We start from the raw sequence: 26,541 nt of genomic DNA on the forward strand, positions 1-26,541 counted from the left end.
AAATATGTCATGCTGCAACATGTCAAATATGTCTTACTCAAAGTTCTAGCAACATTCAAGATCCGAATGGAGTGCTGCTACATGCTTCTTGATAATCAAATAGATCGAGGAGATGCATATCATCCTACGTTCAAGGAATACGCCGCTAAGGCCCTCAAATTACGGATAACAAATCGGAAGAAAGAATTAAGAAATAAACAGAGTTGAACCCTCAATATTTATCAATAAAATTATTTTTTATTTATAATTATTTGTGATTGCAATTTTATTGTTCTACACGAATTTATTGCAAACACGTACATTAGTTAGCTATAAAGAGACTTTCAAATTATGAGAAATAAAATTATGTGGGCACGTATCTAGTAAAGAAGAGTCAATCATCTTCCTGTGGACTTTTGACGTGCAGCAAGGCAAGGATTACGTGACAAGACAAACACCACGACTAGAAAAACAAGAAAAGAAAAGAGAAAAAAAGATTTGGGTAAAAGGGTTATAAAAAGAAAAGAAGAAAAAAAGATTTAAAAAAGTTAATATCATTTCGTGCCAGTGGATTGGTTGTTGGGAAAAGACAAGATTCCTGCTTGTAACAGCAGCCAATCATCAACAGCTTTATCCATCTTCTTATTTTTTCTTTTATTTCATGGGTTTTTTATGGAGCTCATAACACCTGTTCCAAACTGGCAATTACAGCATCTCACCTGATAAACCATTTTCTGATGTCTTTTCCATCAACTATTTCCAGGTAAAACATGCTCTGATGTTACTCTCTCCTTGTTATATTGCATAGCCAGAGCTTCATCTAAGGTGGGAGTTCTCTGCTGATGCAAATTGTCGAGAAGTTGAATAGGGAAGGACAAGAATTCCATGGAAGAGACCTTAGGGTCTGTTAAAGCAGCCATTAATTTGTACAAAGGAAAGGTTCTTGAAGGAAAATCTGCACAGAACCAATCCTCAATTATGAAGTCTTTAGAGGTAGACGACATATTTTCACCCAATTTTCATTCACCTTTCAGCATCATTTGAGTCTTTCTTGGTGAACTAACCTTAATCTTGCATAATCTTATCAGAAGCCATATCCAAGAACGAGCCAACTTCACATAGCAAGAAGGGACATGGGGCGACTCGGTGAGAGCAGAAAAGTTGCAGAGGCAGAAAAATCCCAAGCAGAATCTGAACTTTTGGACGCGAAAAAGATGGTGAAAGAGCTAACTTCACGGATAGAAGAGTTAAATTCAAGACTAAATGACAGGAATAAAGACTTGGAGAAACTAAAGACGGCAAAAAGAGGAGGAATTTGGGGTATGGCTATTAGCAACCCTCAGAATTCCAAAGTAACAACAGAGTTGGGAAATGCAAAAGAACAACTGATTAAGCTTAAACAAGATATGGCTTCCATGTTAGAGGAAAAAAGAAGAGCAGAGCAAGAAATAGAAGCCTCTAGTTTGAAAATGCAATCTTTTTCAAGCAAAGTAGATGCATTAAGGAAGGAGGTTGAGGAACTTAACGAAGAGCTTGTGCTAGTTGAGTTGGCTCGAATAGAGGCCATTAAAGAATTCAGAGCAATTGAAGCTCAAAGAAGGGAAGACGCAGAGAAACATTCAGCAGCAATGGAGGAGAACAGGAAGAAAATGAATGACACGGTCCAAGAAATTCAGAGATCACAAGAGCTACAAGAAAAACTGGCCTTGACAACTTCAGATGTCCAAGTTTTGGAAAGTGAATTGAAGCAAGTAAAGGAAATGGACAGATGGATTCAGAAAGACGAGAGCTTGATTATCCAACCTGATTTCCTGGAAAAAGACTTATCTTTGTTGCAGTCATTGAAAGAAGACTTGGAGACAGCAAAGAAGGAATTAGCTTCCGTTAAAAGAGGCAGCTTTGAGTTCATGGCTTCAATGGACATCGTGAGGAATGAGCTCGACCGCATCTCTGAGGAATCAGCTCGATTAAAGAAAAAAGGAAACAAAGCCGACTTGACGATTCAGAACCTGAACGCGAAGCTTCTGAGGGCAAAGGCTAAACTGGAAGCTGCATCAGACAATGAAGGAAAAGCAAGCTCTATTGCTTCAAGTTTATCCCTCACTCTAGAACAGTTGAGAAATGAAACTGAAGAAGCTGAGAAAGAAAGGGTGACAGCAACTGAGGAAGCTGCAAAAGTGAAAGAAGAAATTCAGAAAACAGAATCTGAAACACTCTTGGCCGAGGAAAAATGGGAAGCTGCACTACAAGAGCTTGAAACCATCAAATTATCAGAAGCTACTGTCCTAAACAATCTAAAGAGGCTTGTTGAGATTACAATGAAAAGTAGGGCATCAGCTTCAAGGGGAAGCTCAATAACTATTTCAAGATTTGAGTATGAGTACTTAACGGGACGTGCAGCACAGGCAGTTGAAATTGCTGATAAAAAAGTAGCAGCAGCTCAGGCTTGGATAAAAGCTTTGCAAGCCAGTGAAAAGGAGATCTCACTGAAGACAGAGGTCACCAGAGAGGAAATCCGAGAGCTTAAGATGGAAGAAGAGCAAAATGGCCCAAAAATGGAGTATTCACCTTCTGCAAAGATATTGGTTGATATGCAGTTGCAGAAATGGGAGGAGATAAATGAAACAAACCTGGAACAATCTCAGAACGGTTTACGTACAAACTCCACCTCAATAAGTGGAAAAATGACACCAGCAAGACGAGCTAAGTTCAGAAAGTCAACATCTCCTGCACCTCGAACATCTAGAGCGGCTTCCTTTGCGGTTAGGAGAAGAAGAAAGGTAATGCCAAACATAGCTAAGTTATTTAATAGCAAGAGCAATGAAGAGAGCCTGTAAGCTATATTATTGCAGCTGCAAATATTTGCCAAAGTTTTCTGATGCATGAGATTATGTCCCACTAAATCCTTCTGTTTTTAGTCTCTGAATGTCTTCTCTGATGGATGGCTTGTTCGTCCTGATTTAGTCAGAGCGATACTAAGGAGGACACTCTCAAGGAAATTCACATGAGAAGGCCCTTAGGGAATTAGCTCCAAGACAGTGAAACTTCAGTCTTTACATTGAAACCGACATCACCCAATTTTACTTGTTTTACTGTTGTTACCATCATTTGGACAAAAATGCAGATTTTAGTTTAAATCCACCAGGGAAAGTTGTCGTTATATTGCAGCAAAGTTCCTCGAAGCCAGCAGTGTGGTCAGTGGTGCGCCATTCGCAACCCTCTGATATTGCTTCAGTGATCTTAAGAAGCCTGCTTCAACTTCTGAACCGTTTTATAAAAGATGAATTTTGCAAGTAAACACTTTCTTTACTCATACACCCTTGAATATATGTCCTCTGTCATATATGCCCTCTTGTTCTCGTGATACACAGCACAGACAGTTATCTCAAAAGGAGGAATATTTCACACACAACTCAACCAAACCATGCTTCTGTGCAATGACCTGCATCTTGTCCAAAGGCAAGCCTTCAACAGCAGGGTGAGAAAACACCTAATACAGGAGAAAGAGAGATCCACAAGCAGACTCCCATTTCCAGGGCATGGAAACTAAGGTTTTAAACGTAACAGTTCATCTCCTTGCCTGCTGGGGCTTGTAGATGAGGAGTTAGTCGGCCTTTTAAAGAACAATAAATTTTTTAGTTCTGAACTACAGAATAGTATCATTAGGTTTTGCACTGAATCTACTGAGGTAAACAACTTGCAAAAAGGAATACAATAAGAAACAATAATGAACTCAATGCAACTATATTCCTGAATAAGAGCACCACATTAAGGTTCCGGTCCACATAGAACTACGCTTAACACTCTAACCATTCTTAGAGACATTAATCAGGAAACAACTCAATTTATCAGATGGCTATTCATTTAGCACACAACAGTTGAGAGTACAAAGTTACCCATTATCAGACAAAATACCGATGGTAAAAAAACACTGTAATAACGTATATCATGACACATACAAACCAAAACTTTCAGTCTTCACCAATTTCTAAATTTCCTTTTTTTCTTTTTCTTTCTTTTTTTGGTTGGGATGCGCTCGGTGTATGGGGAAGTTCTACCAAATATTATATAAAGAGACAAACAAATTGCACAAGAAAAGCTTATGGTTTATGTGCCTCAAACAAGATGAAAGAATAGATTTTAAAAGTTGTGAACTATAAGAAAAGATGAACCACTATCAAAACTTTTGTTCTTCTTTTCACAGCCTCACTGAGGATGTGATGGTGCCTGGTTCATCACATTGTTACTGTGCAGCTGCATTGAAGACTCTGAAAGTAATACTGTTGCCCCCTTTGTAATGGTTTGACACTGGGAAATGAACGCAGGTGGAGGAGGCTGAGATTTATATATCTGACTGTATGCAAGATCATCCTCAATCTCATTTGCATCATTTGCAGCAGGAACTGATGCAGTTAAGATAGGTTGGGAACTAAGCTGTGGCTCAGAAGGGGCAGTATAGTGTTGCTGAGTCTGAGAAGGTGCACTAATGGGTGGTGTTGCTGCTGGGGCTGTCGTATAAACTTTAGAACCCGATTGAGCCGTCATAACCTCCTTATAAACTATTGATGGAGGGGTCATGACACTTTGCCGATGCAAGGGGGGCCGACTGGGGGCAATCACTGCTGTATGATTAATGTTTGGCTGCACCGGCATACTCTGGGATTGCATTGGCTGCACAGGAACTAAGTATATTGGGTATTGTTGATTCAATGGATAAGGACTTTGTTGCGGCTGCTGCATGGGAAGCTGATAAAACGGATAACAGGATGATACTGGCAATGGACCACTAGGATAGTGAGGTACATAACAGGCACCACCATGAACATATTGCATGCCTTGTTGGGGCTGCTTACCATCCAATGTCTGAGGTAGCTGATATCCAGAAACCTGAACCATGTTTGGCGTCTGAATGAGAGAGGGATTTGCCATGGAGCCTTCTACTTCAATAAGACTGTGTGAGGCCATAGTGGACACCACTTGAACGAGTTGCTCTTGATGAATTCCAACTTTAGGTTGAAAACCAGTACTTCCAACACCGTTATCACTGTGGAAATAAACCATATATGAAGCCCATAAGTACAGATTTAGAGGCAATCAGTATAACTGAAGGTAAGGAATATGGATCCAGATCCAAATAAATCCATGCATCTTATTTCCCGTGTTAGGTCCCGGGTGATCTAGATTCCGAATTGAAGACTATTGCCTTCTCTTTGTTTCCTCTTTTCATTAGTGTATTCCCAGTAAGAAATCAATAAAAAGCCACCACTGTCTTGAGCAGATAGATTCAAAAGCTCAAGAGAACGTTACAAGTCCCTTAATTGGAGTAATAAAGAGGAAAATACTAAGACTTATTAGAGTGAATAGATTGAATGCAATTCAGGGAAGTGCAGACTGTCAACTCATACGACTACAGTAACCACACAAGCAGCCTGTCAGCCTAGATTACACGCCAAAGCATTCACCGGGAGTTTTTTTATTTCTATTTCTCTTGTTGGGAGAAAGGGATGACTAGTAAGTCAAAAATATAAATCAATATGTTTCTCAGCACCTTATTATCTCTTATCTGGTACCATTGGCCCGACTAATCCGGATTTGCCCGCTAATTATTAGGGGGAAGCATTTCCTACCAGGAATTACTCCATTCCAAGGGTTTGGTTAAGGGTGGAGGGATTCCATCCATCGCATCACATCTCCTCAATTTTCACCGGGCAAAGTAGAACTCAACCGAAACGAGACTACTCATACATCACATGTATTGGGCGCAAAATTCAGTCCATCAGACCACTAGGTCAACCAAAGATCTAAACTTTTGTTAACCTACATACTCTCAATGATTCCAATAGCATAACAAGCTAACATCGAAAAGAAAAAAGAAAAGGAAAAGAGTAATACCTCTCTAATGAAGCTGATGAGGGCACTCTAACCCTTTTGTCCTGCAAATTGGCACCACCATCCTCTGATTGAACTCCAATAGCAGGCAAATTAGACATTGAAATGGAAGAACTGGTCGAACCAAAAGATGAGCTAGTCTCCAAAACCAAAGACTCGGGCACTGAACCACCCCCAAACTCCAATCCTTGCTTGGCACTCATATTTTCACTCTGACCCTCTGCAGAATTAGACCCACCCATATTTTCAAACCCGATAAGCTCATTCACAAAACCCGAATCAGTCGATTGGCCCCTTCTAGCAATCCGGGTATTATTCAAAGCATCGGAAAACCAAGAATCCGCTTTGGAATCAAGTAAAGCCGAGCCTAAGGATTCAGGCTTTACAGGAAAGAGAAATAATCTGATACGGGAAGATGTAACAGAGGCACAGGTGATCCTATCGTGTTCTTCAAGCATGTTCTGTAAGTCCTCATCGGTTGTGACAGAGATAAGAGAGTCAAGTTCCTCGTTAGGGAGCTGGTATTTGAGATAAAACGGACGGTTGCCGTAAAGGGAACGGGAAAGATGGGCAGTAAGGGCGGATAGGGACGCGGCGGTGGTACGACGGTCAACAGAGACGACACGGTTGTCACCGCCGGCGTAGCAGAGGGATTTATCGTGGGGACGTTGAACTATATGTCCACCGTAGCTGCATAAAAGGCGGACCTTGGCGGTGGAAGTGGGAAGAGGTGGCAGGTCCAAGAGGGAATCCGTGGTGGTAGACGGCGGAGCCGGCGGAGGTGGGTCCATTTAGGCGTAAATGGTGGCGGGGGATCTGGTATGTTTGGGAACAAAGCGTGAGAGAGGAAGTATGGGATTTTATTTTGGTGGCTTTAGAAGGAAACCTTTTTTGCTTTTTTTCTTTCTTTTTTTGCTTTTTGAAAGAGCAATGTAATCTTTAGATTTCTTCTGATAATAACGTTCAAACGCCTCATCAATCAAAATAAAAGATCTAACGGAAAGGTTCTTACCTCCAACTTTTTTGTCCTAAACTTCAAGAAAAAAAATGCTGTACCAATAGAGTATATTAGGGCTAGTTCCGTGCTAGGTATAAAGTATAATTAATTTTGAAATTAAATTTGAGTCGAGTTTATTAATGTTTGATTGAAAAGTTTTTTTTGATAACTAATCCCGGAATTATAGTGTTTCTTATCTTATGGGAAGGTGAGATAACTAATTCTAGAATATTTAATTCAGAAATAATTAATTATAATATAATTTGTTTCTCAATCAAACTATCGCTTAGTACCTAATTATAAAGTGCAAGTAGACTAAACTCCAAATAGAAAGCTAAACTTGAGTCAAATGTTAACATTTTGGGTCAGTTGACCGGTCAAAAGGGTAGGATAATATTTCATTTGTTTCAGTTTATATGAGGTTGGTTTTATTTGAAATAATCCAAAATATTTGACAGTAATCTGTTGGTATATCATCTTATATAATTTTCTATAAATTAAAACAGGGGAATATATAACATTTTATGCTTCGTTTGAAAGATATAAATTAATTACAGTAGTTCCATGTCAAAGTAAATGATACTCCTAAGTCCGGTCACATAAATGAGAGCAAGGAAATAAGGAAAATAAATAATTAAGATAAATTACTGTCAAACATGTAAAAGAAAAAGGAAAAAGGGGAAAGTGAGTAATGAATAATGATACAGTGAAATCTGAGTTGGCATGCGCATATGAAATAGCTGGCAAATTCATGTGTTGGGGTAATAAACAGAGTACGATGTCTAAAGATTTATCCGAGGAGAGAGTAGTAGCAAAAAAGAATTAATATAAAAATATTCAGTAGTTGAACTGATGAAACTACAAAGACAAGCTGACATGGCTGAAGGCCGACGTAATTATAGTGACATGGTTTGCCTTTGACGCGCACATTGTTTTATGGGAACATGACCCACCTCCTACTCCTGCGCCTCTTAAATACTCATTGCATAATTTTTTTTAAACATTTTTTTTGTTACAAAAATGCATTCCACGCGAGTTGAAAAAGGTTTTGAAAGGGTAATTTTATTTTTATTTTATATATTACGTAAAAATTATAATATTATAATTTATAAGAATAGTATTGAATATGATATATAATTAATATATATATTAGTTATACTATAGATTGAAAAACACTATCAAACAAGGAATTAATAATATCAAAACTAATACATGTATTATTTTCCTTAATATATCCTACCAAATGACCCTAAAAATTTTAGGTTTTATAGTAAGATTTCCCAATTTGAATTCGAATTAAATCATACTGCGAAACAGAAGAATTCCGTACGGGTAACAAACACCAAGTAAAAACAAATTACCACTACTCCCTCTATTTATTTCATGGAATAAACAAGTGCATGTTGATAAGTAGTATACAATTGTAATCAAGATAACAAGATATATCTATATCTAGATCGCCGTATTAGGTAATCTAACAAGAGATTGATGCAAATAGTATTGTAAGAGCAAGTCCAATTCCTAATATAGATAGATTGGAAACTTATCCTTCCACGTCTGATGTCTAATATTTGAACATGTCAATTTATTTAAATACAGCGATAGCATATAAATATGCCAAGAGGGATTTATGTAGAACCCTATTGTCTAAATCCGTTGACGATCAGACTACTCAAAGGGGCTGATATTGTCGGTAGTGTAGTGTGTACGCATACCTTACCCCTACCTTTGTGAGGATAGATAGGCTATTTCCAATAGACCATCGACTCAGGAAAGCATAAGCACTACATTAATGAAAATATAGACAAGAACGGACAATACAAAAAAGCCATATAAAAGCAGAATAAAAACAACAAGACAGTAAGGTGATCAACAATGAAAGAAAACAACGGTTAGTCATAAAAATCTACTACCAACAGAAAGCGAGACTGCGTGCCAATATTACTGTTATGAACACTCTAGATTACCTACTCTACTACCTTAATCCTCGACCTTCATACCTTCCTATCAAGGGTCATGTCCTCGGTTACCTGAAATTGCGCCATGTCTTGCCTAATCACCTCTCTCCCCACCTCTTATTTGGCCTACCTCTACCTCTCTGTAGGCTCTCCAATGTCAACCTCTCACACATCCTCGCCGGGGCGTCTATGCAACTTCTCCTCACATGACCAAACCACATAAGTCGCGCTTCCCACATCTTGTCCTCAATAGGGGTCACACCCACCTTATCGCGAATAACCTCATTTCTGATCCTATCTAACCTAGCGTGCCCGCACATCCATCTCAACATCCTCATCTCTGCTACCTTCATCTTCTGGATATGAGCGATCTTGACTGGCCAACACTCAGCCCCATACAACATCGTTGGTCTGACCATCACTCTGTAGAACTTACCCTGAAGTTTTGGTGGCACCTTCTTGTCACATAAAACACCCGAAGCGACTCTCCATTTCATCCATCCCGCCCCAACACAATGGGTGACATCTTCATCAATCTCCCCATCCCCCTGAATAATAGACCTAAGGTACTTAAAACTCCCTCTTCTAGGGATGACCTGCGAGTCCAGCCTCACCTCACCTTCCCCTCCTTGAGTCTCTCCACTGAACTTACACTTCAAGTATTCTGTCTTGGTCCTGCTCAACTTGAAACCTTTAGATTCCAGGTTCTGCCTTCATACTTCTAATTGCGCATTCACCCCATCTCGCTTTTCGTCAATCAATACAATATCATCTGCAAATAGTATGCACCACGGCACCTCCCATTGGATGTGGTGCGTCAGTACGTCCATCACGAGAGCAAACAAAAAAGGGTCGAGTGCCGACCCCTGATGCAACCCCATCATAGCCAAAAAAATGGTCTGAGTTCCCACCCACCGTCCTCACCCGGGTCTTTATTTCATCATACATGTCCTTAATCAACCTAACGTAGGCAACTGGTATACCTCTAACCTCCAAACATCTCCACAAAACCTCCTTCGGAACTTTATTATACGTCTTTTCTAAGTCGATGAACACCATATGCAAGTCTTTCTTTCTCTCCCTATACTGCTCCATCAATCTCCTAACAAGGTTGATGGCTTCTGTAGTCGAACGCCTCGGCATAAACCCGAACTAGTTCTCGGAAATAGATACACTCCTCCTCACCCTTAGCTCTACCACTCTCCCCTATACTTTTATAGTATGGCTAAGCAGCTTGATACCCCGATAGTTATTGCAATTTTGGATATCACCCTTGTTCTTGTATACATGAACCATCGTGCTCCACCTCTACTCTTCGGGCATCTTTTTCGTTCTAAAAATGACATTAAATAATCTAGTGAGCCACTCCGAGCCTGCCTTACTCGCGCTCTTCCAAAACTTCACCGGGATTTCATTCGGCCCGGTTGCTTTGCCCCTGCTCATCTTACACATAGCCCCCTCAACTTCATAAACTCTAATCCGCCTACAATACCCAAAGTCACAACGACTCCCTGAGAGTTCCAAATCACCCAGTACAATACTCTTGTCCCCATCCTCGTTCAAGAGACTACGGAAATAGGTCTGCCATCTCCGACGGATAAGCCCCTCATCTAACAAAACTCTACCTCCTTCGTCCTTGATGCACTTCACTTGATCCAAGTCACGCGTCTTCCTTTCTTGCGCCTTGACTAACCTGAACAACCTCTTATCCCCACCTCGGCCCTCGAGTTCCTCATTCAAACGACTAAAAGCTGCAGTCTTGACCGTCGTGACTGCTAGCTTTGCCTCTTTCTTAGCCAACTTATAATGTTCCCTAGTCGCCCTCTTTTCCTCCTCGTCTACACTTGCTAGTTAATTGCTCATTAGTCATAATTATGAACTTTACTCTAGTATGATTTATTTTTTAAAATTTCCTTCACTTTTCCCGTTCTTAGTAAGATGTACATGTATTCAAATGGTCATCTATGTTACTCCGAACTATTATAGTGATATCGATAACTTAAGAGTTCCTAATTTACAATAAAACATAAAATATAGTAGTATAAACAATGGGTTTCTCCAACTGATCGATATTACTTTCATTCAAAATCATTTATGTTTTGTTTTTATTCAATTTCTGGTTTCGTTAGTGAGTTAGGTAGGTAGCCAGCCTAACAATAACAATTAACAGATGGTCGTTAAGTCGTTAGTCTAACAGGCATGTCGAAGCAAGGAGCTGTAGTTGGTATTTTCTTTGTCTTTTTGTCTTTCTTTTTATAGAGAGAAAGCAGTACTTCACAAAGTTGTTCAGAAAAATATTGCATCTTTGACCACCTCATCGATTGATGTGTCAATTCCTCGGCATGGGTGGGAGTGGGATCCAAATTGAGTCTAGCTGTAGAAGTAGTAGTAGTACTATAACCTTTCATTTTTAAGGTGATCAATTTTAATTTGACATTAAATCCATTTGGCAGCAAGTTTATATAGCTTTATTATTTTAATTGCTGAATTGAGTATTTGATATTTTGGTGAAACTAAAAGAAAAGAATTGAAGTTGTGTTGAAAATAGTACCTAAAAGTTGAACTTCCTAAAAGTCGAATTGTACCCTTGATCGAATTATTTGGGCTAATAACTTTGCAAACGTCAGGTTGCGAGATGATAGTAGGCACACATGAGACCATCTTGAAGATGCATCTATTAGGACCATAAAATATCTAAACAACCCACTTGGTGGGTGAATAGGTCCACATATATTCACATTTATACGTTCTAAAAAGTCAGGGGATTCAGTGCCAACCTTCATTGGTGATGGTCTAGTGATCATTTTGCCTTGATAACAAGCATCACAAGAAAATTCATTATTTGTAAGAATCTTCAGGTTCTTTAATGGATGCCCACTTGAATTTTCAGTAATTTATTTCATCCTTATTGATCCAGAATGGCCCAAACGACCATGCCAAAACACAAAAATATTTGAATCAGTAAACTTATGGTTTATAGAGTGTGCTTCAACTGTACTAATCTTTGAATAGTATAAGTCAGAAGATAAAGTTGGTAACTTTTCTACAATGCACTTCTGGCCAGAAACATTATTTGTAATACAAAGATATTTCATATTCATTTCATCTATCGTCTTAACATGATACCCATTTCGGCGGATATCTATAAAACTCAACAAGTTTCTTTCGGATTTGGAGGAGAATAATGCATTTTCTATTATAAGTTTTATTCCCTTAGACAAAAATATAGTGGCTTTTCCGGAGCCTTCAATCAAACTTATATTACAAGAAATTGTTAAAATATTTGCTTTTTCCTTATGCAAATAAGAAAAGTATTTATGATCTTTGAATATGACATGAGTTGTTCCACTATCAATTACACAAATATTTTCATGGTTAGTCTTTGATCCAAATATAATTTGAGGATTATCCATATTCTTCAAAATGACATAAACAAAATAAATATGATAGTAAACATCATTATCAAAGCATAACTTTTATTTATGTACAATAATTACATAACCATACTATCTACTACAAATAACAAAAATTAAAATATTTACATCTCTACAGATTCATCACCGATCACATGACTTGTTTCTCCTTCCGGGAGTGCAAAGTAATCAGCTAAATCCAAATGCATGAAGTCTAAATTATCTTTAGAAATAAAATTTGCTTCAACATTTTTCTCTATCATCTTCAGGGAGGCTTGACACAGCTCAACCAGGTGTGTTGGCATACGACATGTACGTGACTAGTACCCTTTTCCTCCACATCTATAGCATGCATTTTCTGCGTTTGCTGCTTGCACCGCTTCATGCCTTTGTTCCTTCCTTTTCCATTGCTGGTGGCGATGAGGGTTCTTTGGTGCATTATTATTACCATGATTAGTATTTCTTACCCGACCACGGCCATGACCACGACTGGGGCCACGTCCTCTTCCATACTTAGCTTGGTGGAAGTTCGTCTCATTCACTTCGGGGAATGGACAAGAACCAGTAGGCCGACTTTCATGGTTTTTCATTAATAGTCCATTGTGTTGCTCGGCTACAAGAAGATGTGAGATAAGTTCATAATACTTTCTGAATCCCATCTCTCGATATTGCTGCTGCAGGAGCATATTCGAGGCATGAAAAGTGGTGAAAATTTTTTCCAACATATCATGATCAGTAATATTATCACCACATAGCTTCAATTGGGAAATAATTCTGAACATAGCAGAATTATACTCACTGTTAGATTTAAAATCTTGTAGCCTTAGATGAGTCCAATCATAACGTGCATGTGAAAGAACAGCCATCTTGAGGTGGTCATCTCTATCTTTCAAATTATTCCACAGTATGACTAGATCTTTAATAGTGAGATATTTCATTTTCAAGCCTTCATCAAGGTGATCTTGGTTTGATGCTTGATTTTTGTCCTTGATGGTGTCTGCCAGACCCATCGCATCAAGATGAATTTCAGCATCAAGCACTCAAGACATGTAGCTTTTGCCCGATATATCGAGGGCTACAAATTCAAGTTTAGAAAGATTTGACATTATTTAGAAAAATAAAGTTCGTACCTCTGATACTTTCAAAGTATTTGCTCGAGATGGCAGAGTCTCGTGCTGATAACGTGTTATAAAATAAAGACTATAAAGTAAAGACAAGTATAGAGAGAAACTGATATATTATTCAAACTTCAAACTTATGTACATAATGAACTGAAATCTCCTCGATTTATAGAAAAAAGCAAGCTGCTGTGTAAGCTGCTTCTGCAAACTGCTATGTAAGCTGCTTCTGCAAGCTGTTGCATAAGCTGCTTCTGCAAGCTGTTGTGTAAGCTGCTACTGTACCAGATATAGATAATTTTCTACCGGGGGTAATATTTATCCATAACAGAGTACCGAAAAGATAAGCTCATTATACCAGATATAGATTATCTTCTACCGGGGGTAATGTTTATCCATAACGGAGTATCGAAAGGATAAGTTTATTATACCAGATATAGATAATCTTCTACCGGGGGTAATGTTTATCCATAACAGGGTACCGAAAGGATAAGCTTCTTCGGAAGACTTATTTCCAATAGAGTACTAAATAGATAAATATATTTACGGCGGAGTCTCATATAGATAAGCTTCTTTAGGAAGCTTATTTACAATGGAGTACTAAATGAACATCCATAATATAATATATTTATAACACAAACATAATAGTAAACGTGTTATAAAATATAACTCAAAGTAACAATATGAAACAAGAAAAAATAAGCTAAGAGATATAGAGAGAAAGAGAGGAGAGATTCTTATTTCTTCTTCAATTGAGTGTATTTTTCTATCTATTACAAGGCCTTTATATAGGCATGAAAAGTGAATAAAATGGGTCATTGAATATGTCACTAAACATAAAAAATATGTCATTGAATATGTCATTAAGCATTTGAGATGAATATCATGGGGGAAGAGTAGACATCCACCATAATTTGATATTTTTTATAATACTCCCCCTTGGATGTCCATAGATAATATGCCTTGTTAAAACATTATTAGAGAAAAAAAATTTAGTGAAGGAAAAAGAGTACACATGTTTAGAAATATGCTTTTTGGTTGCCTCATTAAAAACCTTGCAAGGAAAACCCAGTGGGACAAAATCTTGTGAGGAAAAAAAAAAGTACATCGCGTATTAACTCCCCTTGATGAGAGCATCAATTCACATCCCTGAGCCTTCGCATCCCAATCTTGTATACTAGTTTCTTGAAGGTTTACGTCGGTAGAGATTTGGTAAACAAATCAGTCATATTATCACTTGAACGGATCTGTTGCACACTGATATCACCATTCTTTTGAAGATCGTGTGTAAAAAATAACTTTGGTAAAATGTGCTTTGTTCTATCTCCTTTTATGAATCCTCCTTTCAATTGAGCTATGCATGTTGCATTGTCTTCATACAAAATTGTGGGTAGTTTGTCACACTTCAAACCACATTTATCTCGAATAAGGTGTATTACAGACCTCAACCATACACATTCTCGACTTGCTTCATGAATAGCGATTATCTCAGCATGATTAGATGAAGTAGCCACGATTGATTGTTTAGTCGAACGCCAAGATATTACAGTACCTCCACATGTAAACAAATAGCATGTTTGAGATCGAGCCTTGTGTGGGTCAGATAAATATCCAGCATCGGCATAACCAACAAGATCGGGACTGCAATCATTGCCATAAGCCCATATCGGTAGTCCCTTTTAGATACCGCAATATGTGTTTGATTCCATTCCAATGTCTCTTTGTAGGAGCAGAGCTATATCTTGCTATGACACTAACTGAAAAAGTTATGTCAGGCCTTGTAGTATTAGCAAGATACATCAGTGGACCAATTGCACTAAGATATGGTACTTCAGGACCAAGAAGTTCTTCATTCTTTTCTTGAGGTCGGAACGAGTCCTTATTCACATCAAGTGATTGAACAATCATCGGAGTACTTAATGGATGTGCTCCATCCATGTAAAACCGTTATAATACCTTTTCTATGTAGGTTGATTGATGAACAAAAATTCCGTTTGCCAAATGTTCAATTTGCAAACCAAGACTTAATTTTGTCTTTCCGAGATCTTTCATCTCGAATTCCTTATTTAAATTATCAATTGTCTTTTGGAGTTCTGTAGAAGTTCCAATAAAGTTTATGTCATCAACATATACGGCAAGTACAACAAACTCCGATGCTATTTTCTTTATAAAAACACATGGACAAATGGCATCATTTATATAACCTTCCTTTAATAAATATTCACTAAGGCGGTTATACCGCATTCTTCCTGATTGCTTTAGACCATATAAAGATCTTTGCAATTTGATTGAAAACATTTCTCTAGACTTTAAATTATGTGCGTCATACATTTTAAATCCCTCGAAAATTTTTATGTATATCTCATTATCAAGTGAGCCGTAAAGGTAGGCTGTAACCACATCCATTAAATGCATGTCAAGCTTTTCATGGACAGCAAGACTAATAAGATAACGGAACGTTATAGCATCCATAACAGGGGAATACGTCTCTTCATAATCGACACCAGGCCTTTGTGAAAATCCTTGTGCAACAAGGCATGCCTTATATCTTTATACCTCATTTTTCTCATTCCTTTTACGTACAAAGACTCATTTATAGCCAACAGGTTTAACACCATTAGGTGTTTGGACTACAGACCTAAAAACTTCATGTTTCGCAAGTGAATCTAACTCAGATTGGATTGCTGCTTGACATTTTGGCCAATCACGTCTTTGTCGATATTCTCCAACAGATTGAGGTTCAAGATCCTCATTATCTTTCATAATGCTAAATGCAACATTGTATGTAAAGACATAATCCACCACTATATTCAATCGATTCAAATTTGTCTCAATATCCATTGGATTTATTTATAATTCCTTATTTTCTTGAGTCTCAGGCTCATTGATATCCTCATGAATCTCAGGATTGGTTAAATCATGGGTTTCTTTATGAGACTCTTTCGTAGTGTCATCTTGATCATTTATTTTCCTTTTTCTAGAATTTTGATCCTTAAAACCCAATGGTCTGCCATGCTTTAGGCGTGCTTTTGACTCATTAGTTATGGCAATAGAAGATTGTCCAATAGGGACATCAACACAGATTGGTATTTGATTTGCTATTTTCTGCAAATGGATAATCTTTTGCACCTTTTTTTCACAAATAGAGGCATGTGGATCAAGATGAGACAATGATGGATTTTTTCACGAAATTTTCCGTTTGATTTCACCAATTTCTCCCCCTAATTTTGGGGAAAATGCCTCATCGAATCGACAATCTGCAAATCGAGCAGTGAACAAATATCCCGTTAATGTTTCGAGGTAGCGAATAATAGAGGGCGATTCAAACCCAACATATATTCATAACCTTCTTTGGGGACCCATCTTGGTGCGATATGGCAGTGCTACATGCACATATAAACGCATCCGAAAATTCTTAGATGGGATATATTAGGTTCATGATCTAAAACTAATTGCAACGGGGAATATTTATGCTACAGACAAGAGTGGATTACTCTAGTGGTAAGCACCCTCCACTTCCAACCAAGAGGTTGTGAGTTCGAGTCACCCCAAGAGCAAGGTGGAGAGTTCTTGGAGGGAGGAAGCCAAGGGTCTATCGGAAACAGCCTCTCTACCCTAGGGTAGGGGTAAGGTCTGCATACACACTACCCTCCCCATACCCCACTAGTAGGATTATACTGGGTTGTTGTTATTATTGTTGTTGTCGGTCCGAGACGAACTAACATTGTTGCATGCAAAATGGCATGATCCCAAACAGAAGTGGGTAATTTCATTTTCATGAGTAACGGTCTTGCTATCAATTGCAGACGTTTAATCAAAGACTCTGCAAAGCCATTTTGAGTGTGAACATGAGCTACAGGATGTTCCACTTTTTATCCCAATTGATAAGCAATAATTATTAAATGCCTGGGATGAAACTCAACAGCATTATCAAGTCGAATAGACTTAACTGGATTATCGAAAAATTATGCCCGTAATCGAATTATTTGTGCCATTAATTTTGCAAACACCAAGTTGCGAGATGACAATAGGCACACATAAGACCATCTAGAAGATGCATCTATTAAGACCATAAAATATCTAAACGACCCATTAGGTGGGTGAATAGGTCCACAAATATCCCCTTGTATACGTTCCAAAAACGCATGAGACTCAATCCCAACCTTTGTTGGTGATGGTCTAATAATTAACTTGCCTTGAAAATAAGAAGTGCAAGAAAATTTATTATTTAAAAGAATCTTTAAATTCTTTAATGGATGCCCATTTGAGTTTTCTGTAATTCATCTCATCATAATTGATCCAGGATGTCCCAATCGATCATGCCAAAGTACAAAAGTATTGGAATCAGTAACCTTTTGGTTTACGATAGAATGTGCCTCAATTGCACTAATTCTTGTCCAATACATGCCACAAGATATAGATGAGAACTTCTCAATAACCCTTTTCTGGCCAGAGACATTCTTGGTAACGATGAGATATTCGATATTATTCTCATCTATTGTCTCAATATGAATTCCATTTCGACGGATATCTTTAAAACTCAACAAGTTCCTCTTGGACTTGGAGGAGAATATTACATTCTCTATGATAAGTATTGTTCCCTTAGGCAGAGTTATATTAGCTCTTCCAGAGCCTTCAATTAGATTACTACTACCAGAAATTATAGTAACATCTGCCTTACACATAATTAAATGAGAGAAATATTTATTCTCTTTGAATATTGTATGCGTTGTACATGAATCAAATAAGCAAATATTTTTACAATTGAACTTTGATCCAAGTTTGCTTTGAAAGATATCCATATTTGCTTCTCATGGTTTGACATACAAAAGAAGTGAATAAATATTAGTATTTTTAGAGAAAAGGGAAAAGAAATAAAGTTAAACCAACAATTCAATAGTGACCTTTTAATGCATTTTCTGAAATTTTTTAATTATTATACAAATAATTACTCAACAAAAATAATACAATTATAAGTACATTACACATATGACTAATACAACTACAATAAATTTATTTACACGTATAAGTTATTTGCATTTTCCTACACATTGTATGGAAAATAATTGATCCATATAAGAAAAGAACATACTAAGTTGCTTATCTTTTCTTTATTCATAATATTTTATCCATGTACATGAAATAAAATTGAGGGTGAAGTAACAAAAGTTGTTCTAGGGTGCTTGTAAACCTTTTCTTAAAGAGAATTAAAGTAGCGTAAATGAAAATCAAAAGCGTTAAAAGATCACTGAGACTAGGACACTAATTACTTAAATATTACTCCTTATTTGTGAAATTTATGAATTTTCGGAAATACATATATTTTTAAGAACTACATAAGAAGTATTATTAAGTGCAATAAAAATTACAAGATGTTTATTCATTAGATACTACGAATAGAAAAACATAAAAATCAAACTACTCAATCATCTTTAACCACAGATCCATCACCGATCAAGTGATTTATTTTTTCATCAGGGTGCTCAAAAAAATCTGCCACATCCAAGTGGGTAATGTCAAATTCATTATCATAGACAAAATTAGCTTCAAAGGCTTTATTCTTTAGAGATGCTTGATAAAGCTCAACCAAATATTTTGGTATGCGATAAATATTTGCCCAATGCCCTTTTCCACCGCAACGATAACATTCAGTTTCTGAACCATTTGCCCTTGACCCTCTCCACTTTTGGTGGTTATTTTTCTTTGGGGGGTGATTAACACCAGAAAAATTTCTTCCTTAGCCCCGGCCATGGCCACGACCACGAACAGGGCCACAACCTTTTCCACGTTTAGAATAATGGGAATACAGCCCATTCACTTCAGGCAATGGTATAGACCCAGTGGGTCGATTTTTGTGATTTCTCATGAGCAAGTCGTTGTTTCGTTCAGCCACAAGGAGAAGAGAAATCAACTCAGAGTACTTCTTGAAACCTTTCTCTCGGTACTGCTGTTGCAAGACCAGGGGCGGCTCAACAGATCTCGGGGCCTAAGGCGGAATCATATTCGGAGGCCCTTAATCCCAGTATAATCCCACTAGTGGGATCTAGGGAGGATAGTTTATACGCAGACCTTACCCCTACCCTGGAGTAGAGAGACTGTTTTCGATAGACTCTCGGCTCCCTCCCTCCAAGAACTCCCCACCTTACTCTTGGGGTGACTCGAACTCACAACCTCTTAGTTGGAAGTGGAGGGTGCTCACCACTAGAGCAACTCACTCTTGTCAAATATACTAATTAATGAAGGAAGAAAATTATCATAATTTATAAATTTAATGTATAAAATAACCTCAATCAAGCAACAAAAAATATACTGTAACACTTTTTTAATTCTAATTATTTATATAAATTATATAATATATAATAGTAACAATAATAATAAGAATTTAAAATAAATATGGGGGCCTTCAAAATTTGGGGGCCTAAGACAATGGCCTCACTGCCCAAAGCCTTAGAACCGCCCTTGTGCAAGACCATATTGGAGGCGTGAAACGTTGTAAACATTTTTTCAAGCATATCATAGTTAGTAATAGTATCTCCACAGTGTTTCAATTTAGAAGTAATTCTAAACATCGTAGAATTATATAAACAGACTTAAAGTCTTGGAGCCTCAGATGAGCCCAATCATATCGTGCTTGTGGAAGAGTGACCAACTTTAAGTTGTCATATATTTCCTTTAAGTCATTCCACAAAATAAGTGGATATTTGATTGTGAGATATTCTATCTTCAACCCTTCATCAAGGTGATGGCGCAAGAAAATCAAGTCATTAGCATAGTCTTGGGTAGATGCTTTATTTTTGTTTTTTATGGCGTCTCCAAGACCCATTGCATCTAAATGGATTTCAGCATCCAACACCCATGTCATATAGTTCTTGCCCGAAATTTCAAGGGCAACGAACTTTCTTTTCATAATATCAGTCATAATTAAAAGAGGAGAAAAGTTATACCTTAGTCTTCTCAAAGAGCTTCTTGAGACGGTAGAGTCTCGTGCTGATAACGTGTTATAAAATATAACTCAAAGTAACAATATTGAACAAAGAAAAACAAGCTAAGAGATATATAGAAAAAAAGATGATAGATTCTTATTTCTTCTTCAATTGTGTGTATTTTCCTATCTATTACAAGACCTTTATATATGCATGAAAAATGAAGAAAATATGTCATTGAATATGTCATTAAGCATATAAAATATGTCATTGAATATGTCATTAAGCATTTGAGATGAATATCATGGAGGAAGAATAGACATCCACAATAATTTGATATTTCTTATAGCAAAACGTTTATAGTTAGGGATTTTTTTAATTATTAATTGTATCAAATTAGAAGTGGATAAACAATATACTCCACTACATTTTTGTAAGGACAAATTATTATTAATAATTGTATCAAATTAGAAGCGTATAGTACTAGTAAGTAGTAACAATATAATACTACTAGTATATACATCTGGTATACATTGGGTTGACAGCAGAGCAACAATATTCTAACGCAACAGACGTGGCATTCATGATTTTGGACAACGTAGGAAATCAGCAAAACAAACACCTTACCAAACAAAGCCCTTAACCCCGTTTGAAATGAAAGGAAAAATAAGAGAGCCCAAGCGCGGCAGGACAACCCCTGACCATCTCCAGTCCCAACAGAGAAAAGAATCCCTTCTTTGATTCCACTCTGCTCGTTAAGTAGGTCACATCACTGAATCTTTTCCGTTGTTGTTCGTGCTGCTTCACATCATCAATCAAAAGTTTTAACATAAACTTTTCCATTTGTCTTTTGATTTTAACAGAGACTCTCCATTGTCTTTTTATTTCTTTTTTGTATCTTTTCTGGGTTGACTTTGTTAGTGCTTTCTGACAACTGCTACTTCTTAATTTGTTCCAAATCAGCGTGGATAAGGGGTTTATTTAATAGTATATACATATTGTGTGGACGTGTTTTTGTGCTTTTCCCATGTGAAATCTGGCTCTTACTGTCACTGTCGTGAATAGTGCTCTAATTTATTGATGTCTTGATTCACTATTATTTCCTGATTAAGGGTTGTTTTTTCCTCTTCGAATTTTTATTTTTTATTTTTTTCCCCTTGGTTTCTTTGGTTCCTCAATGTCGTGGTGGGATTTGAGATCTGTTTTCTTTTTCAAGAATTTCGGAGGCTTTTCGCAGCCTAAGGTCCGTCGGGATTATGTGCAACGCATATCTGCTTTTCCTTTTTAGTGTACATGTAAAAAAACAACGGCGGCTAAGAGGCTAAGATATGAGTTCGGCATTCTAATCTTTTTAAGTTAATGGTTCTACATTAATAATTTGTATATATTTAATAAAAAAATATTGTATAGACAAATACATGATTTGAACCAAACTTACTAGGTTCGACCCAACCCGTAGCCGACACTGTGGCTCCGCCGCTGGCTGAGATGATGACTGATGTTAAGATTTAATGCTTTAGCCTTCAAATGTGGTGACTTTAGTAAAATCTGTTCTTTCCCAGTTTTAGCTCTCTTTCTGATGTAATGTCATTTTTATACTTTCATTTCCAAGTAAAGTGTGTTCTTTTTTTTACACCTGGTTCTCCTGTGAAAACAGTACTGAATTAGTGCAGCATCTGAAGTTCTAAAAGTTATAGTCCTTGCAAAATTTATGATTGATGCAACTGCACTAACCACACAATATGTCAAGACCTTATACTCCGAAAAGCCTCTGAAATTCTACATGTTGTATGATTAATCATGTTATTGCTGTACTACACCTCTAATTTGATAAATAGGCCACTTATTTCTAGATATTTATGGGTTGAATTTTAAGTCTTAGATAAGCATGTGACCATTGACTGTACTAGTTGCAACAGCTGAATGCCAGAATACTACTTATGATGTAATTGAGCTTTAGTTTTGTAACTCGTGAGTAGAGGAGGATGTAACCTTCTGTTACTAGATTCGTCTGAACCCAATACTTTTGATGCGGAGCATAAATTTATATTTAAAAATCCACTAAAATTGCAACAAATAGTAAAATGAACCCATAACTTTGAATATATAATGAGTTCAATGCTAAAAACCTTAAAAATTGAACCCATAGAGCTTAAATCTTTGATACGCCTCTGCTCATGAGGACATGACAAGTTTTACTTCCAACTTAATTGACCATGGCAATTGATTGATTTATTTGCTTTCAATCAGAACGGATCAAGTCAAAAGCCAGAAGCTTCTGCTGGATTTTCTCAACTATTTCTGCCGCTGATAGCACCCAAGAAACACCAGGTATATATTTCTTACGTTTGACGTACTAAGCTTAAAGGAACTATGCTAAGGAGTTGGGATGAAAATGAGTAGCTGGCTCGGGTTATTCCATCCATAACATGTTGGATACAAGACTATAAGATGAAGGAAAGATATGGGATAAGTTGGTCCTGGTTTTTGGGAAACACTTGGGCAAGATATTTGCAAACTCAGAAGACTGGACATTCCTGTGACCTATTATGAGTCGTGTGCAGCTACTTGTAAACTGACAAAAAGAACTTTGGCTAATTTTTCCAAGATGCACTTGGAACCATACAAGTACCACAGTTTTATTGGAAACGTGTTATGTTCAAACTTCCATTTGTCCTTTAGGCCACAACTCATTTTAGATTGATCATGAGCCATGTATCTACTTTTTGGGCTTCCAATATGCTTTGTTGAAGTGTGTGACCATGTCATCTAAAATCTTAAACTGTTCGTAAGAACATACTTTTATTCATTTAATTGTCTCTTCAACACGTCCTCTCACGTGCATGCTTAATTTTTTTTTCATTGGCAAGCACGTGAAAATTCATTTAATGCTGGCCGTGAGACTCAAACCCAGGGCCTTTGTCTGCTCTGATATCATGTTGAAGCGTGTGATCATCTCATCTGAAAGTTTAAGCGGTTAGAGAGAACACATTTTTATTCATTTAATTGTCTCTTCAACAAAGTTTTTTGTTAGGCATGTCATGCTTGCTTTTCATTTTTGGCCAATGGCTACCCCTGATACATTTTATGCTTTACCTTAGACTGTTTTATTAGTTTTATAACAAAACCTTATAGTTGACTATATAAAGCTTTGTAGATTTGGCAATATGGCTTCTCACCTTATGTGATGAAACAAACAAAATTTACCTGGTTGTCGAATAGATTTGTGATGCAAATGACCTTATTATCGTCATTTGTGTTAACCAGATGATTATTAAACCAATTTAGTAATAGAATCGCTATTATGGCTCTGAAATTCAGAAAAAGGAGACTAGCTTGTGTTTATATTTGCAGCTTATTACAAAATTAGACAAAGTTATAAGTCATCGTTATCATATTATAAAAATACTTGAGTTCTTACTTTTGCATGTTCTTAGCAGGCCAGAATGAGGGGTGCCCAGCTTGGGTCACATACTGTGAGGTCTCACGGTATGACAGTGGCAAGAACTCACTTGCATGACTGGCTTATCTTAATACTACTTTTGGCGATAGTTGTCATTCTGAATGCTATCCATCCGTTTTATCGGTTTGTCGGAAAAGATATGATGACAGACCTCAAGTATCCTCTAAAAAGTAACACTGTACCTATTTGGGCTGTGCCAGTGAGTTGATCTTCATTTTTCATTCAGTTGCTACAAAACTTATTTCGTTTTCATTTTCTTTTCCATTTCAAATAAAGTACCTCATATTTAGATTTCACAATTTCCAAATGTTATCAGGTGTATGCTGTTCTGTTGCCTATAGTTGTTTTTCTGCTAGTTTATTTTCGGCGAAAAGATGTTTATGATCTTCATCATGCCATATTAGGTAAGCTATTCTTTGGATTTGGCTAGTTTTAGTGGTAATAGTTTATATATGTTCTCGCTTATGTAAAAGCTTTCTGGTAGTCGTCCTCTAATTATGTTGTGATGGCAGGGCTCTTGTTCTCTGTTCTGATAACAGCTGTTATCACAGACGCCATAAAAGATGCAGTTGGACGGCCTAGGCCAGACTTCTTCTGGCGCTGTTTCCCAGATGGAAAAGAAGTATGCTGCCTTGATGGTTATATTTTCATACTTTTAGTTATAGACTAAGGCTCCTCCCTTGTAAATTAGTATTTCAGTAAATATTGATGGGTCAACAGGTATACGATAAATGGGGAGATGTTGTATGCCATGGCGATAAAAATGTCGTCAAGGAAGGGCATAAGAGTTTTCCCAGTGGGCATACCTCCTGTAAGTAGAATGCTTGTCTCATTACATGTTCTCATATGTTGTACGGGAAAAGATTGCATGTGCGGAGCATAAACTTGAAATTTACAGTGTTTCAGAATGTGTCTATGATGTTTCTTTCTTGTTTTCTTGACCTTTGAAGATTTCGGATCAACTTGCAGGGTCCTTTGCTGGTCTTACCTTTCTGTCACTTTATTTATCTGGCAAGATACAAGTCTTTGACCGTAGAGGACATGTTGCAAAACTGTGTCTTGTGTTACTTCCCGTTCTGCTTGCATCTCTGGTTGCCATTTCTCGGGTGGATGACTATTGGCACCACTGGCAGGATGTGTTTGCTGGAGGTCTAATCGGTGCGTGTTGTTAGATTTTATTTGTTTGTATCTTTACAGTAAGACTGACTGCATGAGAGAATAATGAAATCTGAGGATATTTTCCTTTGCAGGTCTTGTAGTTGCAGCATTATGCTATTTGCAGTTTTTCCCACCTCCATATCATGTTCAAGGTGTGCTGTCATTCCTCCAGTGGTGTGAATTTTTTTCTGATAGAATATCAGAAGCTTTCTCTTTCATGGTAAACTTGTGCTGCGTGTCACAGTACAAAGTTGAAACCTTCACACTTCACAGTACTCTATTGAATTTTTATTCTGTGATTGATTCGGAGGAAGAATTGCTGATTCCAAGTTGTTCTTACCACTTTTGCTTTTGTGTTACTTTAGTTGTAAAGTGATTTGTATATATGCATATGACTATAGTTAGTTCATTATACATGGGTAAGAGGTTAATTCTCTCATTCAATAGCTCTCTGCGACTTGAGGGATCATGTCCTATGGAAAATGTAATGATGATTGCCTCTTTTAAGCCTATGGTTGAAAAGAAAGTAAACCTATTCTCCAACATCCAAAGAACTGATAAACCTGTGAATTGTCTAAGGAATACACTACTGCTAGACCATGGAAAAGGCCTTACAATTTAGCCCAGCTACATTACAGAAGGCAGCCTCCTCCCTACAAATGAATGGATCTAGAAAACGGTTCTGGTTTATGTTTTTCATAGAGGAGCAGAATATGGCCATGGAGAGGATTTATGTACTATGAAGATGGTTTTAGTTTTTCCCCCTCATTTTTCTAGTCGTTTTCTGATGGTCTGTCAATTTTGTGCTTCTAGGCTGGGCAACTTACGCTTACTTCCGTGTGCTGGAGGAGTCCCTAAGAACTTCACAAGCTGCAAATGGTGTAAATGCCAATGTAAATAATACACACAGTGCAGAGGTTCAAGTAGAAAGTCAACAGAATGCGAGAAACAACCACGCATTTATGGGCATTTCTTTATCTGGGGATTCTGGTACACCCGTGGAAGATCTAGAATCTGGGAGAAGGTAGTTTAGCTTAAGGCAGTTCCTAGCTGGAATTGCTCACACAAAATGCTGTCAGAGTACATGGTTATTATGCAGAACTGATCTCTTGTGCAGAATATGCTCCATTGGATGGACTAGATTTCTCTCTTGCCGCTCTTGTTGCAGGGTGCTTACATATACTAACATGTGAAGAATTTTCTCTTCGTTCTTATTGTTCGATTTGCTCCTATTACGTCATTTTTTCTTTATTTTAAGATTGATTGTTATACCCTTCCAGTTAGTACAGAATTAGTAGATCGGGAGATTCATGAAACTGCTACCTGCAACTTTTGATAGCAATTTGGAGAAAGTTTGTGTACAGCGCAAAAATGTGCTAAGTGACATTTTTAACAAAGACTAATACTCTTTCTTTGAGTGTTTCTGCCGATGTTCTCTTCTGCAGCTGAAAATTTATGCATAATGATTGGTGACAGTTTGCTAAGGATGATACTTTCAGTTTTTCTGCTGCTGAAGCCTGAAAATGGAGGATTTATTGAATAGACAATGCGCGAGTTTAAATGTAGAATTCTCACTTGCTAAAGGATGGCTAGTGGTTCTCCCTTTATTTGAACAAAACGTTTTTGATTGAATAGAAAGGGGA

At 37.3% G+C, this 26,541-nt stretch overlaps 3 protein-coding genes across 9 annotated transcripts; 2 read left to right on the forward strand and 1 right to left on the reverse strand.

Annotated features, from left to right (window-relative positions):
- The first annotated feature begins 656 nt into the window (after positions 1–656).
- Positions 657–2,882, forward strand: LOC104091281 (protein PLASTID MOVEMENT IMPAIRED 2). The gene is made up of 2 exons (XM_009596595.4): positions 657–972; positions 1,068–2,882. The coding sequence occupies exons 1-2, from the start codon at positions 865–867 to the stop codon at positions 2,814–2,816; spliced, it is 1,857 nt and encodes a 618-aa protein (XP_009594890.1). The 5' UTR covers positions 657–864; the 3' UTR covers positions 2,817–2,882.
- Positions 2,883–3,803: 921 nt separating this feature from the next.
- Positions 3,804–6,793, reverse strand: LOC104091280 (protein PAL OF QUIRKY). Its single transcript, XM_009596594.3, has 2 exons — positions 5,872–6,793; positions 3,804–5,023 (listed from the first exon to the last, which is right to left on the reverse strand). Exons 1-2 carry the CDS (start codon positions 6,657–6,659, stop codon positions 4,186–4,188), a joined length of 1,626 nt encoding a protein of 541 aa, XP_009594889.1. The 5' UTR covers positions 6,660–6,793; the 3' UTR covers positions 3,804–4,185.
- Positions 6,794–20,903: 14,110 nt separating this feature from the next.
- On the forward strand, positions 20,904–26,328 carry LOC104091279 (putative lipid phosphate phosphatase 3, chloroplastic). 7 transcript variants are annotated; one of them, XM_018769170.3, is made up of 9 exons: positions 20,904–21,040; positions 22,528–22,608; positions 23,715–23,939; positions 24,057–24,144; positions 24,253–24,362; positions 24,461–24,551; positions 24,710–24,898; positions 24,991–25,050; positions 25,712–26,328. In XM_018769170.3, the coding sequence occupies exons 3-9, from the start codon at positions 23,724–23,726 to the stop codon at positions 25,924–25,926; spliced, it is 969 nt and encodes a 322-aa protein (XP_018624686.1). In that variant the 5' UTR covers positions 20,904–21,040; positions 22,528–22,608; positions 23,715–23,723; the 3' UTR covers positions 25,927–26,328. The 7 variants fall into 7 exon arrangements, with proteins under 7 accessions (XP_018624686.1, XP_009594888.1, XP_018624685.1 ...); XM_009596593.4 differs by having other exon boundaries at positions 23,718–23,939; XM_018769169.3 differs by having other exon boundaries at positions 20,906–21,036.
- Positions 26,329–26,541: the final 213 nt, after the last annotated feature.

The sequence above is a fragment of the Nicotiana tomentosiformis genome, chromosome 2, assembly GCF_000390325.3.
Source record: "Nicotiana tomentosiformis chromosome 2, ASM39032v3, whole genome shotgun sequence".
NCBI classification, from domain to species: Eukaryota; Viridiplantae; Streptophyta; class Magnoliopsida; order Solanales; family Solanaceae; genus Nicotiana; species Nicotiana tomentosiformis.

Excerpts from the sequence above, each read along its gene's own strand:
- LOC104091281 (XM_009596595.4), top strand. The coding sequence starts at position 865 with ATGGAAGAGACCTTAGGGTCTGTTAAAGCAGCCATTAATTTGTACAAA. Across the intron at positions 973-1,067 it reads CAATTATGAAGTCTTTAGAG|AAGCCATATCCAAGAACGAG; the intron begins GTAGACGACATA and ends TAATCTTATCAG.
- LOC104091280 (XM_009596594.3), bottom strand. The coding sequence starts at position 6,659 with ATGGACCCACCTCCGCCGGCTCCGCCGTCTACCACCACGGATTCCCTC. Across the intron at positions 5,024-5,871 it reads TCATCAGCTTCATTAGAGAG|TGATAACGGTGTTGGAAGTA; the intron begins GTATTACTCTTT and ends TTATTTCCACAG.
- LOC104091279 (XM_009596589.4), top strand. The coding sequence starts at position 21,455 with ATGTCGTGGTGGGATTTGAGATCTGTTTTCTTTTTCAAGAATTTCGGA. Across the intron at positions 23,940-24,056 it reads TACCTATTTGGGCTGTGCCA|GTGTATGCTGTTCTGTTGCC; the intron begins GTGAGTTGATCT and ends AAATGTTATCAG. Across the intron at positions 25,051-25,711 it reads ACCTCCATATCATGTTCAAG|GCTGGGCAACTTACGCTTAC; the intron begins GTGTGCTGTCAT and ends TTGTGCTTCTAG.